This window comes from Ctenopharyngodon idella, chromosome 16 (genome assembly GCF_019924925.1).
Source record: "Ctenopharyngodon idella isolate HZGC_01 chromosome 16, HZGC01, whole genome shotgun sequence".
Classification (NCBI taxonomy): Eukaryota; Metazoa; Chordata; class Actinopteri; order Cypriniformes; family Xenocyprididae; genus Ctenopharyngodon; species Ctenopharyngodon idella.
In genome coordinates, this window is record NC_067235.1 from 13,594,542 (window position 1) to 13,611,480 (window position 16,939).

The following is a 16,939-nucleotide window of genomic DNA, read 5'->3' on the forward strand; positions in this document are numbered from 1 at the left end:
AAACAAAATCAAGACTTTGTAAAAGGGCATAATATTGCCTCTTTAAGATGCCATTATGAGAACAACTACTGTATTTGAAATCCAGTAGAGATCTGAGACTGAAGGGAGGTACTGTACATTAAAGTGTTTTCTGGATTCCCTTGGCTCAGATGAGGGCAGGGTGGGGATCTCTGGAGGGCAGAAGTTCTTTGCGCTACTGGGCTGTTGCTTTTTTCTTTGGGGTGGCTCCAGCATTGCATCACCATAGAGCTTGTTTTTACTTTAAGTCATAGGGTGTGCCTGTCTGATGACTTGTTCAAGACAAGTTGTATTCTCTTTGTTTTGTGGCTGTGAACAAACATTATAAGCTGTTGGGGGTGTTACAGATGCCTCATGTGTCTTTTGTGTGTTGTAGTCTGTTGGAGATGATGCTGGAGTCGTCTCTGTCAGATCTGAGGGACTCTCAGGGTGTGTCTCTGCACCATGTGCCTTCTTTGCTTCGCCTCCTCAGACTGCTCCAGGACTTCCTATTCGCCGAGGGCACTGACAATCAAACACTATGGAGTGAGAAGGTGGGGAATGGATTGATATATTCTTACTCTGACAATAGATTTTATAACTCACACACTCTTATTTCAAATCCAGAAGAGTTTGAGACAAAATGTCAGAATGAGGATGTTCATACTGCACACATCCAATTTGGCTTTCAAATCTGTTAGCAAAAATAACTGTATTTGGAAACAGATCATTAAGACCATTGATGCACATTCCAAAAAATCTGCTTTTAATATAATAACAGGATGCGGTTTGGTTTGAGTTTGTAAACATACAACCCGAATTCCAGAAATGTTGGGATGTTTTTTAAATTTGAATAAAATAAAATGAGATGCGTCCGTGATTTCCAACAAGAATGTCAAATTTGGACTCGTCTGACCATAGAACACTTTTCCACTTTGAAACAGTCCCTTTTAAATGAGCCTTGGCCCACAGGACACGACAGCGCTTCTGGACTATGTTCACATATGGCTTCCTTTTTGCATGATAGAGTTTTAGTTGGCATCTGCAGATGACACGGCGGATTGTGTTTACCAACAGTGGTTTCTGGAAGTATTCCTGGGCCCCTTTAGTAAAGTCATTGACACAATCATGTCGATGAGTGATGCAGTGTCGTCTGAGGGGCCCGAAGACCACGGGCATCCAATAAAGGTCTTCGGCCTTGTACCTTACGCACAGAGATTTAATGTTATGCACTGTAGATGATGAGATTTGCAAAGCCTTTGCGATTTGATGTTGAGGAACATGGTTTTTAAAGTACTCCACAATCTTTTTATGCACTCTTTCACAGATTGAGGAGCCTCTGCCCATATTTACTTCTGAGAGACTCTGCCTCTCTAAGACATCCCTTTTATAGCTAATTATGTTACAGACCTGATATCAAATAACTTAATTAGTTGCTAGATGTTCTCCCAGCTGAATCTTTTTAAAATTTCTTGCATTTTCAGCCATTTGTTGCCCCCGTGCCAACTTTTTTGAGACCTGTAGCAGGCATCAAATTTGAAATGAGCTCATTTAGTGGACAAAAGTGTAAAAATTTCTCCCTTTAAACATTTGTTATGTTATATATGTTCTATTGTGAATAAAATACTGGCTCATGTGATTTGAAAGTCTTTTAGTTTTCATTTTATTCAAGTTTAAAAAAACGTCCCAACATTTCCGGAATTCGGGTTGTATATGTAATATAAATAATAAGTGTGCAAATTCATTTTAAGGAAACTTTGTTCTGATGCTGCTTTTTTATTGCGTTTATTTGTGAATGAGGATAAGAGTGTGTCTATATTCGTGGCAGATCTTTGAAGGTGTGGTGAATCTGCTGGACAGGCTGCAGGCGTGGCACACGACCCCCGGGTCAGCGGGGTCTGCTGAGCTCAAGGAGATGTCTCTGATTGGCCTGCGTATCATCACTGGATATATTCAGCAGCAGCAGAACCCACAGGTACACACATACACACACACACACACACACCTGTCTTACTAGATAAACCACGGATTCCTGGGTTGTTTTATAAAATTCTTGTTCTTTGACATTTACAAATGTGTTTTTTATTAGCTGATTATGTGGGATGAACTGAATGATTATTATGACAGTCTCAAACAAAACTAAATAAAATAAATGGTGTTGAAACTGCACACTAGTTATACTCCCTTCTACAGGTGGAGTGTTTAAAAACACACACATTTTCCATGGTCATGTTCAGGATTATTGGATATGCCTTTAGGCTTTAAAGAGCTTTTTTTGTAAGTAGCTTCAGTTCATTCCAGTGGAGAGCAGATGTCCGTATATGGAGATGTGTGGTTTTTTTTATCTTTCTTCTCCAGACTCACTCAAGACCATCCCACACTTAAATTAGATCATATCAACTGACTGAGGAACTGACTTACTGTGGGGCAGTTGAGGAAAACATGCGCTTCTTTCAGTCTGTTGTTCATGAACATGTTTTTTCCTATAGACTGGTTGTCTGTTTATACAGCACTAAGCTTGTAACTATTACCTTTAGTGTAATGTGCCTCAATTCTAAAAATTCAGTTGTTGTTTGGGAAAAAAGACTCTAAATTTGTTAGGGTCCGACTTTGAAAAAACACTTAAATTTTCTCATAACATACAGTACATTGCAGCATCATCTCTTTTCTCACAGTGTCTGAAACAATAGAGTACCTCAGGGATGACATGTTTTTGTAGGCCAACCCGGAAGTTAGCGGCCCACGGGTTCCCTTGATTGAAAGCCAATGCATTTTTCCCATAGACTTTTGGAAAATCGCAAAAAATAAGCTCTGTGTTTAACAAAGGGTTATGACACTTACACGTTTTGTCTATCAAGATAATCTTCACAAGTTAACACAAGATTTATACATTTTGAAGCCTAAATGAAGTCATCAGATATAAAAAGCTAACAGTAGGATATAAACTACAGCACACCACGGTCGCGGATCAACGTCACCACCACCAAGCTTCCTCAAACTTTATTTAGAAAACAACTTTATTTAAAAACATGCTCGCTGATTATGATCTGCACTTTGTATGAATACTTATCCACTTTTTCATGAGAAATGCTGTCCAAATGTCCTGTTTGTCATGATGACGTCTAAAGTCCCTGCCAAAGGAAGTAGTCCCTTTTAGCAACTTGTTAGCAACCGCCGTTTTTAAGACACAATAAAGGTTTAAAAAAATCACAAGCGGGTTATAACTGGTGTGTTTTATGTCATAGATCAAAACGTGAAAATATTTAGAGGCTTTGTTAACCACAGACCTTATTTCAGGCGATTTAGCAAAAACCCATTCAAAAAAAACCCATTGACTTCGGGGCGATGGAACTGGAAGTCCTAAAATGCTAACTCGCTTCCGGGTTTTGCCTACAAAAACACGTCATCCCTGAGGTACTCTATTTTGTTCGAAGATTAGTTCTCTCTAAAACCCCTCCTTTCTGAAATCACTCTGCTCTGATTGGTCAGATGGTCCAATCTGTTATGATTGGTCTACTGCCTACAGTGCGTGTCGGACACAAAATGCCCATTAGCATATCTAAATTTGCTTTCATAGCACAGAAAACAGTGTCTTCTCAACATGTCGACAACACGAACCAAACTCTTCCGGGCCTCAGCTACAACTATAGTGTTTGAGGGTGGGTCAAATTAGAAGTTGTTCACAGACAGCCAATGAAGGCCACAGGCTGGAATTATGCAAATTTGAGAGTTACTGACGACTCGTTTCAGGCTATTCAGAATCGGTTCCTTCTTTTGGTACACAATTACTCCATTTGTTGAGCACTTTGATCTTTGAAACTTTTCATACCTTTTACATTCACAAACATCTATATTACACACTGCATGAAAGGTAATATCTGAAAAAGCAATATAAGGACACTTTAATTTTGACCATAAGGCATGTGTGAATATTCATAGAAATCATTAATTGGATCAAAGAATAAATTAACTAACATAGATGCATCCTTAAAACCATAAAATGAAAATGGCTCAGCTTATGAGCTCTCATGAAGAGCTGCTGTGTTCACAGGAACTCTATAATAAGCATTGACAACCAAGTGCCACTCACCACGAAAGCCGTGTTTCAGAAATAACCCTAGACAAAGACAAGAGGCAAACATGAGTAGATAAACAAGACTAACGAGGAAATCCCTGGAGATTCATGCAGTTATAGCATGATTTCAGATACTGTGTGTGTTCAGAAAGGAATAATACCTTATTATTAACTCCATCCTGTCCATACAGAGAATATGCATACTTTACAGTGAACTATAGTGTATACTAATAGAATAATTCATGTCTAGCTTACTGTTTGCTACATACTGCACAATATATACTTTATACTGCCTAATATTGTTTAATCTGATACAGAATGCATTATGTAACAATAAAAAATGTTTTACATAGTCACATGACTGCATCATACTCCATTTCAAATATTTAATGTTGCAGTGTGGTATAGTATTTCAATCTCTCGCTTAATGCCGTTGCGGAGACTCTCTATTTGGTCTGGTGAAATCACAAAACAAAATGCACACAAACATGTCCCTGTTCTTGATATACAGTCACTGATGAACATCTTTGGTTTAATGTGAAAAAACTATACAAGGGTGGATAGAATCCAGAACCTCTGACACGCTTAACAAAAGTTTTACCACCAGACTTACGTTAAACATGAGTTCTCTGTTGACCAATTAAACCCAATGTAAGTTGATTTCTGGACATTGTGATGTTATTTTTTCTGCAATTGTTATTGTACATATATCTGATATAGCATTGTATTGTACCGCCCACTTTTTAAAACAAAGTTACACCACTAAAATATAGTATAGAGTATATACACTGCCCGGCCAAAAAAAAGGTCACTGTTTGGATTTTAATATTTAAGAATCTATGAATGGATCATTATTACAGTGATTTTTATGTTTCTAGCATGTTATGCGTTTGGCAACAGTTCTTTTAACCCTAAAAGATGGAGTGTGTAGCTTTTCATTTCTTAAACAGCCATGTTGGAATTTGTATCATGGCCATATTCCAGGATGACAATGCCAATATTCACCAGGGTTAAAACTGTGAAAAAATGGTTCAGAGAGCACGAAGAATCATTTTCACACATGAATTGGCACTGACTTTAACCTTAGTGTAAGTCTTTGGGATGTGCTGGAGGAGACTTTACAGAGTGCTCACCTCTTGCATTGTCAATACAAGATCTTGACCAAAAATTGATGCACCTACTGATGGAAATAACATCACAACATTTATTTCCATCAAGAGGTTAGCAATTTTTGGTGAAGATCTTGTATTGACAATGCAAGAGGTGAGCACTCTGTAAAGTCTACTCCAGCACATCCCAAAGACTTTCAATAAATTTAAGGTCTGGACTCAGAGGTGTCGATTCATGTGTGAAAATGATTTTTCATGCTCCTCCCAACCATTCTTTCACAATTTGAACCTGATGAATCGTGACATTGTCATCCTGGAATATGGCCATGATGTGTCTTCCTACATGTTTTTTTAAGAAATGAAAAGCTACACACTCCATATTTTAGGGTTAAAAGAACCGTTGCCAAACACATAACATGCTAGAAACATAATCACTGTAATAATGATCCATTCATAGTATTAAGTATTTGCCTATTAAAATCCAAACAGCGACCTTTTTTTTTGGCCGGGCAGTGTACTATACTAGTATATTATGTTGCATTATGTATAAGCTATTAATCCATAATAGTATTGTACCATATCACATAGTATAGTATAGTATAGTATAGTATATACTGCAGGAATAATACGTAATATGATTGTATGCCATTCTGATCATATTCAAAATACTTTCACAATATAGATATCAACATAAAAGCCTAATATGAACAGAAAAAAAGACAATAAACGCAGATAATCCCAAAATCATGACCATAACACGTAATATCTGCAATTTGTTTCTCCTTAGGTGTGTGAGATGGCATGTTTAAAGCTTCATAGCCTGCTGCAAACTGTGTTATGTCTGTCCTGGGAGGAGGTGTGTTTTCTGCTGGGTCGTCTTGGTGCACCACTTTGGCCAGCAAACTCTGGTTCAGACCCGGGCACCGAGGCTTTGCTGAGCCCGCTGGTGCCCATCGTCCGAACGCTTTTGGACCAGCATGCGGATCGCACCACCCTTCAGAATATGCTCCCCAACCTCCCCGCCACCAACGGCAGCCCCTCCTTCGCCGAGGACCTCCAGAACTACTGCAGCACTGCTGAGTGGCAGCAGTTCTTCCAGAACCACGTCAGTACAGCCCAATCTTCCTCACACACACACAGCTTAGCAGACACCCAGTTAGACTGTTTACCTTACGATAAGCTGGCAGCTTCTCCGCCACAGCCTTGTCAGTATATGTTACCACAAACCTGTATTGTTTTACCTTTTTTGGATGCAGAACGACAAAAATAAGTCTCTCAGCCCTCATTCTCAGTCAAACATGAGATAAACTCATCATCTCACACAAAGCTCAGTCCTAAAGGATTAAAGAAGTTTTTTGTTGAAATAACCCATTCCCACGTTCACATCTGTAGCATATTATATAACCACCTTGGATTCATTTTGGTTAACCTAAAGCTGTTCGCCTGATTTCAGAGCTGTAGACCCCTCTCTCTAAAACAGTGAATAACTTACTTGGTGGACGTGTGTTTGTTTTAGCATGAGGGCACTTTGGCGTTTAATCCGCTTCCATTGTAGTGATGAACTCTATATTTAGACTATTTTGTTCATCCAGTGCCAAAACAAGACAGAAAAATTCTGATTTATTCGCCTCGTCTCACAAATCCAAAACAAGCCATGCGTTTAAATTAAACAGACATCACGGCAGAGTGACCTGGAGAAGATTTATGGAGGCTGGAGTGTGACTGTGTGTGGTTATAAATCTACCCTGTTTGGACTGTTTGTATATACAAATCACATGGTATATTACCATGCCGTGAATCGGGAAGTAAACCAGGTTTTATAATATGCCCAAACATCTATCTAGGTGAGGGGAGGTAAAGAGAGAGAGAAAAATGTGTGTGTTTTGATTGTTCAGCATTAAAATGTGTTAGGTTCATTAACTTTGCATTTTAAAGGTTGATACAGTACATTTAATACATATTTAGTATAAATAAAAGCAGCAAAATGTCAACAACAGTAATATGATAGAAGACATCAATAATTATTATTTTAATTATATTGTTTTATTGTATTAATTTATATTAAATTATCAAGTATTTTAATATTTTTTTTTAAAAATTATACATTTATAATATAAATAAAAGAATTATTTTATTCAAATTATTGTATGCATAATATGTAATTTTATTGAATTTACAAATTTTAATAATTGTAAATATATTGTATACATTTATGAAATAATTTGAAATTTGAAAAATATGAAAGTAATTATTATTTTAAATAGTTTTATGCATTTATTTGTTATATGATATTATTTTACTTTAAACAATTTGTATAATTTTAAATGAATTTTATGCATTTATAAAATATTTAAAATTATTATTTTAAGTTATTTTATGCATTAATTATGTTATTTTTACTTTTAATACTTTTATAATACTTTTTAATAATTTTAAATAAATTGTAAGCATTTGTAATGTAATTAAGTTTTAAGTATTAATTTTGTAATTATATTATATTATATTTTTCCAAACAATTCTACAAAAATAAAATGTACACATTAATATATATTTCTGATGTGTGGTCACAGATGTGCCTGTGTTAACAGTAACAGGAAATGTTTTTCATAATGTATGCCCGTAGGTGGAGCCCACAATGCAGCAGTATGAGCTAGACACTTTTGGAAAGAGTCACGACCTGATGTCCAACTTTTGGAATTCCTGCTTTGATGACCTCATGAGCTCTGCACAGAGAAGAGACAAGGACCGTTCTGACTGCAAAGCCAAGTTTCAGGTGTCTGCTAACCCCAGTTATTCAATTACAGAGGCAATATGTTAGGCTGGTAAAGAGAAGATTGCTGGTTCAATCCACACATGGAGCAAACCATGAGTGCCTACTGCTCGGGAATATTGGGATTATTTATTACACATCCCAAAACATATGTGTTTATGACAGATGAGTTAATAACATGGACTGTTTGTGTTCTTCTCTTTCCAGGAGCTCATCATTGACCCGTACCTAAAACGAGTGCGCACAGAGAACAGCCGCTACCACACTGTGCAGAAGATGATTAACGGCCAGCAGGCGGTGGTGGTGAGGCACTGGAAATCACTGCGTAGATTATTGAGCAGTGAGAGAGGAGCATGGGCACTCAGGTCTGCAAGCGTTTAACTGTTTTATATATATACACAGTAGTTAATTCATTAAACTCTAGATAGCGCAAGCTGATAGGTCCTTTACATCTCACTGTTAACACCTGGCACAAGCTGATTGGCCTTTGTTGATTCTGCAGCCAGTGAGATGCTTGCTCAACATTTAAAGGGTTAGTTCACCCAAAAATAAAAATAATGTCATTTATTACTCACCCTCATGCCGTTCCACACCCGGAAGACCTTCGTAAATCTTCAGAACGCAAAGATATTTTTGTTGAAATCCGATGGCTCAGTGAGGCCTTCATAGCCAGCAATGACATTTCCTCTCTCAAGATCCATTAATGTACTAAAAACATATTTAAATCAGTTCATGTGAGTACAGTGGTTCAATATTAATATTATAAAGCGACGAGAATATTTTTCGTGCGCCAAAAAACCAAAATAACGACTTATATAGTGATGGCCGATTTCAAAACACTGCTTCATGAAGCTTCGGAGCGTTATGAATCTTTTGCGTCGAATCATGATTCGGATCGCGTGTCAAACCGCCAAGCTGCTGAAATCACGTGACTTTGGTGCTCCGAACCGCTGATTCGACACAAAAGATTCATAACGCTCCGAATCTTCATGGAGGCAATGGAGCCTATAGAATATAGTTAATGTCCCTAAAATTCAAGATATGGGGGCAAAAATGCCCCTGTGTGAGTTTTTGTCTAATATTTACATCATATGATATAGGCCTAGATGCTATATCAAACGAGCAACAAGCGCAATATCACACGAGTGCTGTTTTTCTGTCCAGAATAGCACAAGTGCAAATGCGATACTTCTTTTATACAACAGTTCAATAAATCAGAGGTTAATGTTATTTTAGACACAATATTGTCTGTTTTGCTCAATTTTGATAACGAAAATATAAAGACAAAGCAGAATTGTTCTTCTCCGAGCAACACACTGCAGCGTTTAATTTCTAACTCCTCATTTTGAACGAATCGGGTGAACCAATGATTCAAAGGACCATTCATAAAGAGAATCATTTACGTCACTCCTGAATGAATCAACCGTTTGAATGAATCGAATGAATGAATGACTCAATGACTTAATCATTAAGACATTTACTGCCACCTACTGGCAGTTTTAGTTTCTTATTTAGAGTATAATTTCATTAAAAATAATTTCATATTTCCATATTATTAAAAAAACATTAAAGGTATAGTTCATCCAAAAATGAAAAATCAGGCATTATTATTTACTCAACCTCATGGTCCAAAGATTTATGTGTAATAAATTCTATGCTGAATCCAAAAAATATTTCTTTCTTAAGCTACTTTTTGTAATGTCTATTTGATGCTTTACACAATAATGACTTTTAATTATTTTTTTGGGGTAATTTCTCAGCCAAAATTGATGTGCGATTTAATTAATTTGTGATTAATTTCAAATTAAAAAATTGAATCGCTTGACAATTTTTCATTTCTAGGTCACTAAAGAATGTATTCAATTATAAAAATTGCAAATAGAAGCAGTATAACAATGCCACTGTAAATAGAGTTGAAGTGAGGTTCAGTTGTATACACTCATACTGTATATTCAAGTATTATGTTGTGGTATGTGTGATGATGGACTGAGTGGAAGTGTTTGTGTTTCAGGGTTCAGCCAGAGGTGAAGTGGAAACTGTCAAGTGCAGAGACCTACTCTAAGATGCGTCTGAAGCTGGTGCCGAACTACAACTTTGACTCCCATTGTGATGCCAGTGCACTGAGAGATAACATGGGTTAGTATAACTGTGGAGAATGTGCCTGTCCCGTAATCTGCTAAATGAGTATTAATGAATGAATGATACTGAATAAATCATTAGGGAGTAAAAGATCTCAGAATGACTGCTGGTAAATGAACATTCTGAATTTATTTCAACTCTTTATTTCAATTTTAAAAATCATTTCTCTCCACTTGAACTCTTTGTTGTTTTAGTGTTAATGTTTATATGTTTGAGTTTTTTTTTTTTTCTGCAGGAGCCGATAGCCCTCGCAGCTCGACCGAGCCCATCCCTCTTGCTGTTGCCAAGGAAGCCAAAGTTAGTGACATGGAGGATGACAAACTAGAAGATGAGGAAATTGTCTTTCTTGATGAGTGAGTGTCCTGCTGTAACTCATTTGCTTTGTTAAAGGATTAGTTCACCCAAAAAATTAAAATTTTGTCATTAATTACTCTCCCTTATGTCATTCCAAACCTGTAAGACCTTCGTTCATCTTCAGAACACAAATTAATCTTGTTGATGAAATGTGAGAGCTTTCTGTCCCTCCATAGACTGCTACGCAACTGACACTTTGACGCTTCAAAAAGTTCATAAAGAGATCCTAAAACGAATCCATATGAATTAAATGGTTTAGTCCAAATTTTTCGAAGATGAACAAAAATCTTACGGGTTTGAAACAACATGAGGGTGAGTAATTAATGACAGAATTTTCAGAAATAACTCTTTAAGCAAGTTATCTAAACCAAGAGATCTAAATCAAACTTGTTGATGCCTAGAACCATCAAATATGATGAGCTCCTTGCAAGCAATTCACTTCCTAAAATATAAGGGCCATAAAGACGCCATTTCACCCTGTAGCCCAATACTGGTTACCCACTGACGCTAAGCAGGGTTGAGCCTGGTTAGTACCTGGATGGGAGACTTCCTGGGAAAAACAGGTTGCTGCTGGAAGAGATGTTAGTGAGGCCAGCAGGGGGTGCTTTTGTAATGTTTATTAGTTTGTTGTTGTTGTTTTTTAATATTTCTATTGACCTTTATTTCAGTTTTAGTAATTTCCGTACATAAACTTTATCACTACTACTTATTTCAGGTTCAAATTTTTTAAGTGAAAGCAAAATCAACTGTTGCACGTCTCCACGTAACACACAGTAGTGGTGTTTTGTTCCTGAGTGAATCAGTGTCTTTGAACGAATCAGTTTAGTAATGATTCAGCCGTTTTGGTGCCTGCATAGACTTGAACAACTGGGTTTTGTGTGATCAAGCATATGTTTAGCAGGGTGTGTGTCATTCCTCAGGGCGGAAGAGGGCGAGGAGGAGAACCAGAAAGAAAAGCTTGTGCTCTCAGAAGAGTGTGAGCTCATCACTATTGTTGCCGTGGTACCAGGTCGTCTGGAGGTCACAACACACCACCTGTACTTCTACGATGGCAGCAGTGAGAAAGAGGAGACAGAGGAAGGTGAGTTGCAGCTTGTATTGCACTGTATATACTGTATATATATCTCACTGATAAGCCTCCATTCATTGTTCACATAATGAATGTGTACACACTACCGGTCAAAAGTTTAATAATTGTCCCTATGCTGCGTTTATTTGATCAAAAATACAGTAAAAGCAGTAATATTGTGAAATATTATTACAATTTAAAGTAACTTTTTTCAATTTTTGTATATTTTAAAATGTAATTTATTCCTGTGATGCAAAGCTGAATTTTCAGCATCATTACTCCAGTCTTCAGTGTCACATGATCCTTCTGAAATCATCCTAATATGCTAATTTGGTGCTCACTTACATCAATTATTATATTATTATTGATTAATTAATATTGATGATTAGTAATGGTTCTTATTATCGCTAAAACATTTCGGGATTCTTTGATGAATAGAAGTTTAAAAGAACAACATTTATTTGAAATAGAAATCTTTTGTAACATAAATGTCTTTACTTTCACTTTTAATCAGTTTAATGCACCCTTGCTGAATAAAAGTATTAATTTCTTTGTTTTTCCTTATTTACCCGAAACTTTTGAATTGTAGTGTATCACGTTTTCCACAAAAATACTAAGCAGCATGAATAAGAAGAATTGGTAATAAGAAATGTTTCTTGAGCACCAAATCAGCATATTAGAATGATTTGTGAAGGATCATGTGACACTGAAGACTGGAGTAATGATGTTAAAAATCCAGCTTTGCATCACAGGAATAAATTACATTTTAAAATATATAAAAATTGAAAACAGTTTAAATTGTAAATTATTTACTATATTTTAGATTAAATGCAGTCTTGGTGAGCATAAGAGACTTCTTTTAAAAACATTAAAGCATATTATTTCAAACTTTTGACCAGTAGTGTATTGGATAAGATATGATTCATGATTATAATGTGTATGCTTTGGACTGCCCATCCAGGTATTGGGTTTGATTTCAAGAGGCCGTTGTCACAGCTAAGGGAGGTCCACCTGAGGCGATACAACCTGCGGAGATCAGCACTAGAGCTGTTCTTCATTGACCAGGCACACTACTTCATCAACTTCAGGAAGGGGGTGAGCTAGACAAACACAACCTGTTGTACCGTAGACCTGTTGACACATAGTAGATGGCCACAAGCAGTGGTGGAATTTGAGGTCTCCGTATTTTTATATTTGTTTGGGTTCTTCCACAGGTGCGAAACAAAGTCTACTCCAGGATCCTGGGTCTCAGACCGCCCAATCTGTTCTACTTTGGTTCTCGATCTCCTCAGGAGCTCCTGAAAGCCTCCAACCTGACTCACGTACGTCTTATATGAAAGAAGGCTCATAGTGCCAATATTTTCCATTTTTGTGGGGAATTAAAAAGCATGCTTTCAGAAATATAGCTGTGTTTAGAGCCATAGCCAAGTGTTGAGTCTTGGTGCTTATATGGGAGATGCTGATTGCAATCTGTTCTGCATTGTGTCCCGATCCCATTCCTCCCTCTCTCCCCATAATTTCCTATTCCCTCTGTATTGAATCTGCCAATAAAAACTGTTAAAAAGCCCAACAATAAAAATAAAAAAACTTCCAAATTAAACTATTGTTTATTTTTATTTTTGTTCCTTTTGCAGAGATGGGTTTGCAGAGAGATCTCCAATTTTGAATATTTGATGCAGCTCAACACCATTGCTGGTCGCACATACAATGATTTATCCCAGTATCCAGTGGTGAGTTCTCACAGAGCTAGCATTGTTTTGTTTTGTTTTTTGTTTTGTTTTGTCTTTTTGTTTAAATTTCTTTCTTTTTGTTTCGTTTAAATTTCTGTTTTTGTTTGTAAATTTATGTTTGATTCGTTTCATTTTTCGTGTTTTTGTTTCAATTTTTGTTTTGTTCTGTTTTTGTTTCATTTCAAATTTTGTTTTTGTTTCAATTTTTGTTTTTGTTTTTTGTCCTATGTAGTGGTGCGGATAAGTTGGTGCTTACCTAGTTTTTTGGCTGATTCTAATGATGCATTTTATTTTTTATTTTATTTAGTTTTTTTTATTCAATACTTTATTTCCTTTTTTTAAATGTTTATATAACACTTTATATATGCATTTAATGGTAATTATGCATTTAAAATCCATTTTGCTGAAAACTCTAAATCAACACTACTGGTGTTGTTAATGGATATTGTACGAGTCACACGGGTCTTCTCTTTTCTTCATGCTCATGTTTTTATTCTCAGTTCCCCTGGGTGTTGTGTGACTACACGTCTGCTGAATTGGATCTGGAAGACCCAGCGGTTTTCAGAGATCTGTCCAAACCCATTGGTGTTGTCAACTCTCGTCATGCACAGAACGTCAGGGAGAAGTGAGACAGTCTTGCGGTCCTTATTGCAGAATTTTCATTATCAAAGAATGTGTATGACAAAACTAGAAGGATGGATAACAAATACCACAAGCCGATATCTACATGATTTATAAATAGATTTAAATGAGTAAATTGTACCAGTTTGATCTTTAATAAGGTAAAGCAGTGTAATGTAGAATGTTTTGTCTTTCAGCTGACTTGCTATGTGTCTTGTTGTTGTTGTTGTTGTTGTTTGAATAGGTATGAGAGTTTTGAGGACCCAACAGGCACTATCGATAAGTTCCATTATGGCACACACTACTCTAATGCTGCCGGTGTCATGCACTACATGATCCGCACAGAGCCCTTCACCTCATTACATATACAGCTCCAGAGCGGCAAGTAAGACACACACAATCACGCACACACCAGTGCAGTCTTACCACTGGGCAAATGCTGCAAGCTAACGGCAGGGGAGTCCAATCCTGCTTCTGGGGGCCTGCTGAGTTTAGCTCAAACACACCTGAACCACCTAATCAAAGTTCAAGATTAACTTCCAGGAAGGTGTTAGAACAGGTTGAAGCTAAACTCTTTAAAACGTTTGCCCTTCAAGAGCAGCATTGGACACCCCTGCTCAAGGGTGTGCTTAATTTTGCTTTGGGCCACATTTGAATTTCATGATTTTTTTGTTTAACAGAAGACATTTGTACTCAGACATGTGCTTTTATTCATTCCAAGGATTGTTACCCGAGGTACAAATGTAAATTCAACTCATAAGTAAGCAATAAGGTACAAGAGACTGTGCTGTATCGTGAATAAGTCCCGGCTAAAGTGCCTGCAACCCCTTCAGATACAGCAGCCTCGAGTACCTTATTGCTTTTATAAAACGGTTACCACACAATACAAATATTAAAGCCAAAAATATGTATTAATGCAACTTTCATGAAGTAAACTTTCACTAAAAGCCTTCCTTCCGCTGGAAAAAATAGTCCCTGACCGTGAACGGCAACAGAAGTTACATTATCACGCCATTAGATGGCGGCAAAGACTGTCTTTTATGAGTGTGTTTCAGTCAGTAGCGAAGACTTTTACATTGAAAAGACTGAATTGTTGTGAACACGGAACAAGACGTGACTGACAAATGCTTTGACTAGCGCTGTCAGTCACGGGAAAACCCCTTAAATGTTAAAAAGACAAGATAATACATCAGACATTTAAACAGATTTTTTATTATGAACATAGGACTGACCTGAAGGAAAAAGCTAAATCTGAATACAGGTAATAAACTCGCTCACTCAATCTCTTTCTCACAATACTCTTCTACATAATACAGTCAGCTTCAATGAAAAATATCAATTGAGAACAAACAGTTTACAAGAGTGGTTGCTAAGGGTGTTGTGTAGTGATATGTAGTGAAGCGATCATAGCCGTATTTTATCATGAATAAAACACAGCTATTGACCAATCAGAATCAAGGACAGGAACTAACCGTTTTATAAATCTTTATAATATTATTAAAGAGGCCATATTATGCCCTTTTACAAAGTCTTAGTTTTGTTTTTGGGGTCTGCTAGAATAGGTTTTCATGCTTGAATGTTAAAAAAAAAAAACTTTTTTTTTTTCCCCACATATTTTACGTTGTTGCAGCACCTCTCTTCCAAGTCTGTCTGAAACACTCTGTTTAGTCTCTATGAAGCCCCTCCTTCTGAAAAGAGCAATGTGCTCTGATTGGTCGGCTGGACCAGTGTGTTGTGATTGGTCAACCACTTTGAGCGTGTTTTGGAAATGTCACGCCCCTTACTATAACCACTAGTTTCAACACAATACAAATGCAACTCAACCAGGTCTTGCCCCTTTTTTTGCACATGCCCTAGGAGGGAATTATTTAAATAAGTAATATTGTGAAGTGTACATTCCCGGAAGAAAAATCAAGAAATTGAGGCATTTCAGGGTGTTCAGAAACAGTGCTTACTGATATAGAGAAGAACTCCCTTTGGAGTGGACTTTGTGCTTTGTAACTGTGCCGAGCTAAATAAAGTTGAAAATGTAAAAAAGCATAACAGTTCCTCTTAAATAAAAATCCCAGTATTAATCTAATTGATCATTTAAGTAAGTTTGATGGCTTTTACACTCCAAAACTATAAAACTAAGTATCCATGCAGGAATGTAGATCACCAATATCAAATTATAAATGTTATAAATATTTATAATATTATAAATATTGTAAATAAAAGATCATGTTTGTTGGCACTCCCTAGTAATGACCACTAGGTTGCAGTGTTGTTTACCTGATGGTTTTTAAGTAATCATGCACATTGTCATTTGCCTGGGCTGCTCTTATGTGAGTGATTGTTTGTGTGTTTAGGTTTGATTGTGCCGATAGGCAGTTTCATTCAGTAGCAGCAGCGTGGCAGGCGCGAATGGAGAGTCCAGCTGACGTGAAGGAGCTCATCCCAGAGTTCTTCTACTTCCCAGAGTTCCTGCAGAACATGAACGGTCAGTGTGTCAATGATGAAAAACACACTGCCACTGAAATATGTTAAATGAATGGATTTTGAATTGTATTATGTCATGTGTGCAGGTTTTGATCTGGGCTGCTTGCAAATGAATCAGGAGATGGTCAATGACGTGTTGCTTCCCCCCTGGGCGTCTTCGCGTGAAGACTTCATCAGGAAACACCGAAAAGCCTTGGTGTGGGAACTGACACAATGCTCAACACACTGATTTCATAACATAACAATTTACTATAACTAAAAGTTGTCTTATAAATATCCAGGAAGTGAGTCAGATGTTTCAGTAGGTTCTGCAGGTTGAACGTTGAACCTGGTGCTGCAGGTTCAATGGCTTAATGGAAAAAATGCTTTTAAAACATGCACACTCTTTTGTTCTTCATCTGACACACACTTTCCTTGTGTATCTGTGTGTTTAAAGGAGAGTGAGCATGTGTCTGCTCACCTGCACGAGTGGATAGATCTCATATTCGGGTGTAAGCAGCGAGGACCTGAAGCAGTGGAGGCTCTTAATGTCTTCTACTACTGCACTTATGAGGGTAAGAGGCCTCTTATGAGTTTAGATTAGTTTAAGCATGTTCC

At 37.0% G+C, this 16,939-nt stretch overlaps 1 protein-coding gene across 8 annotated transcripts in view; it reads left to right on the plus strand.

The window, feature by feature from the left end:
• Nucleotides 1-16,939, plus strand: part of nbeal2 (neurobeachin-like 2) — an 81,985-nt gene that overhangs the window by 51,425 nt on the left and 13,621 nt on the right. For 7 of the 8 annotated variants that reach the window (XM_051864395.1, XM_051864399.1, XM_051864401.1 and 4 more), the window contains 16 exons: nt 395-551; nt 1,826-1,972; nt 5,969-6,286; nt 7,805-7,954; nt 8,159-8,316; nt 9,963-10,087; nt 10,326-10,443; nt 11,365-11,525; nt 12,475-12,608; nt 12,728-12,835; nt 13,148-13,243; nt 13,744-13,868; nt 14,109-14,249; nt 16,213-16,343; nt 16,429-16,538; nt 16,779-16,896. In XM_051864395.1, the coding sequence (XP_051720355.1) occupies nt 395-551; nt 1,826-1,972; nt 5,969-6,286; nt 7,805-7,954; nt 8,159-8,316; nt 9,963-10,087; nt 10,326-10,443; nt 11,365-11,525; nt 12,475-12,608; nt 12,728-12,835; nt 13,148-13,243; nt 13,744-13,868; nt 14,109-14,249; nt 16,213-16,343; nt 16,429-16,538; nt 16,779-16,896 (2,297 nt within the window). Of the gene's footprint in view, nt 1-394; nt 552-1,825; nt 1,973-5,968; nt 6,287-7,804; nt 7,955-8,158; nt 8,317-9,962; nt 10,088-10,325; nt 10,444-11,364; nt 11,526-12,474; nt 12,609-12,727; nt 12,836-13,147; nt 13,244-13,743; nt 13,869-14,108; nt 14,250-16,212; nt 16,344-16,428; nt 16,539-16,778; nt 16,897-16,939 lie in introns of those variants that run through there. The other variant, XR_007925357.1, reaches the window with a different exon arrangement.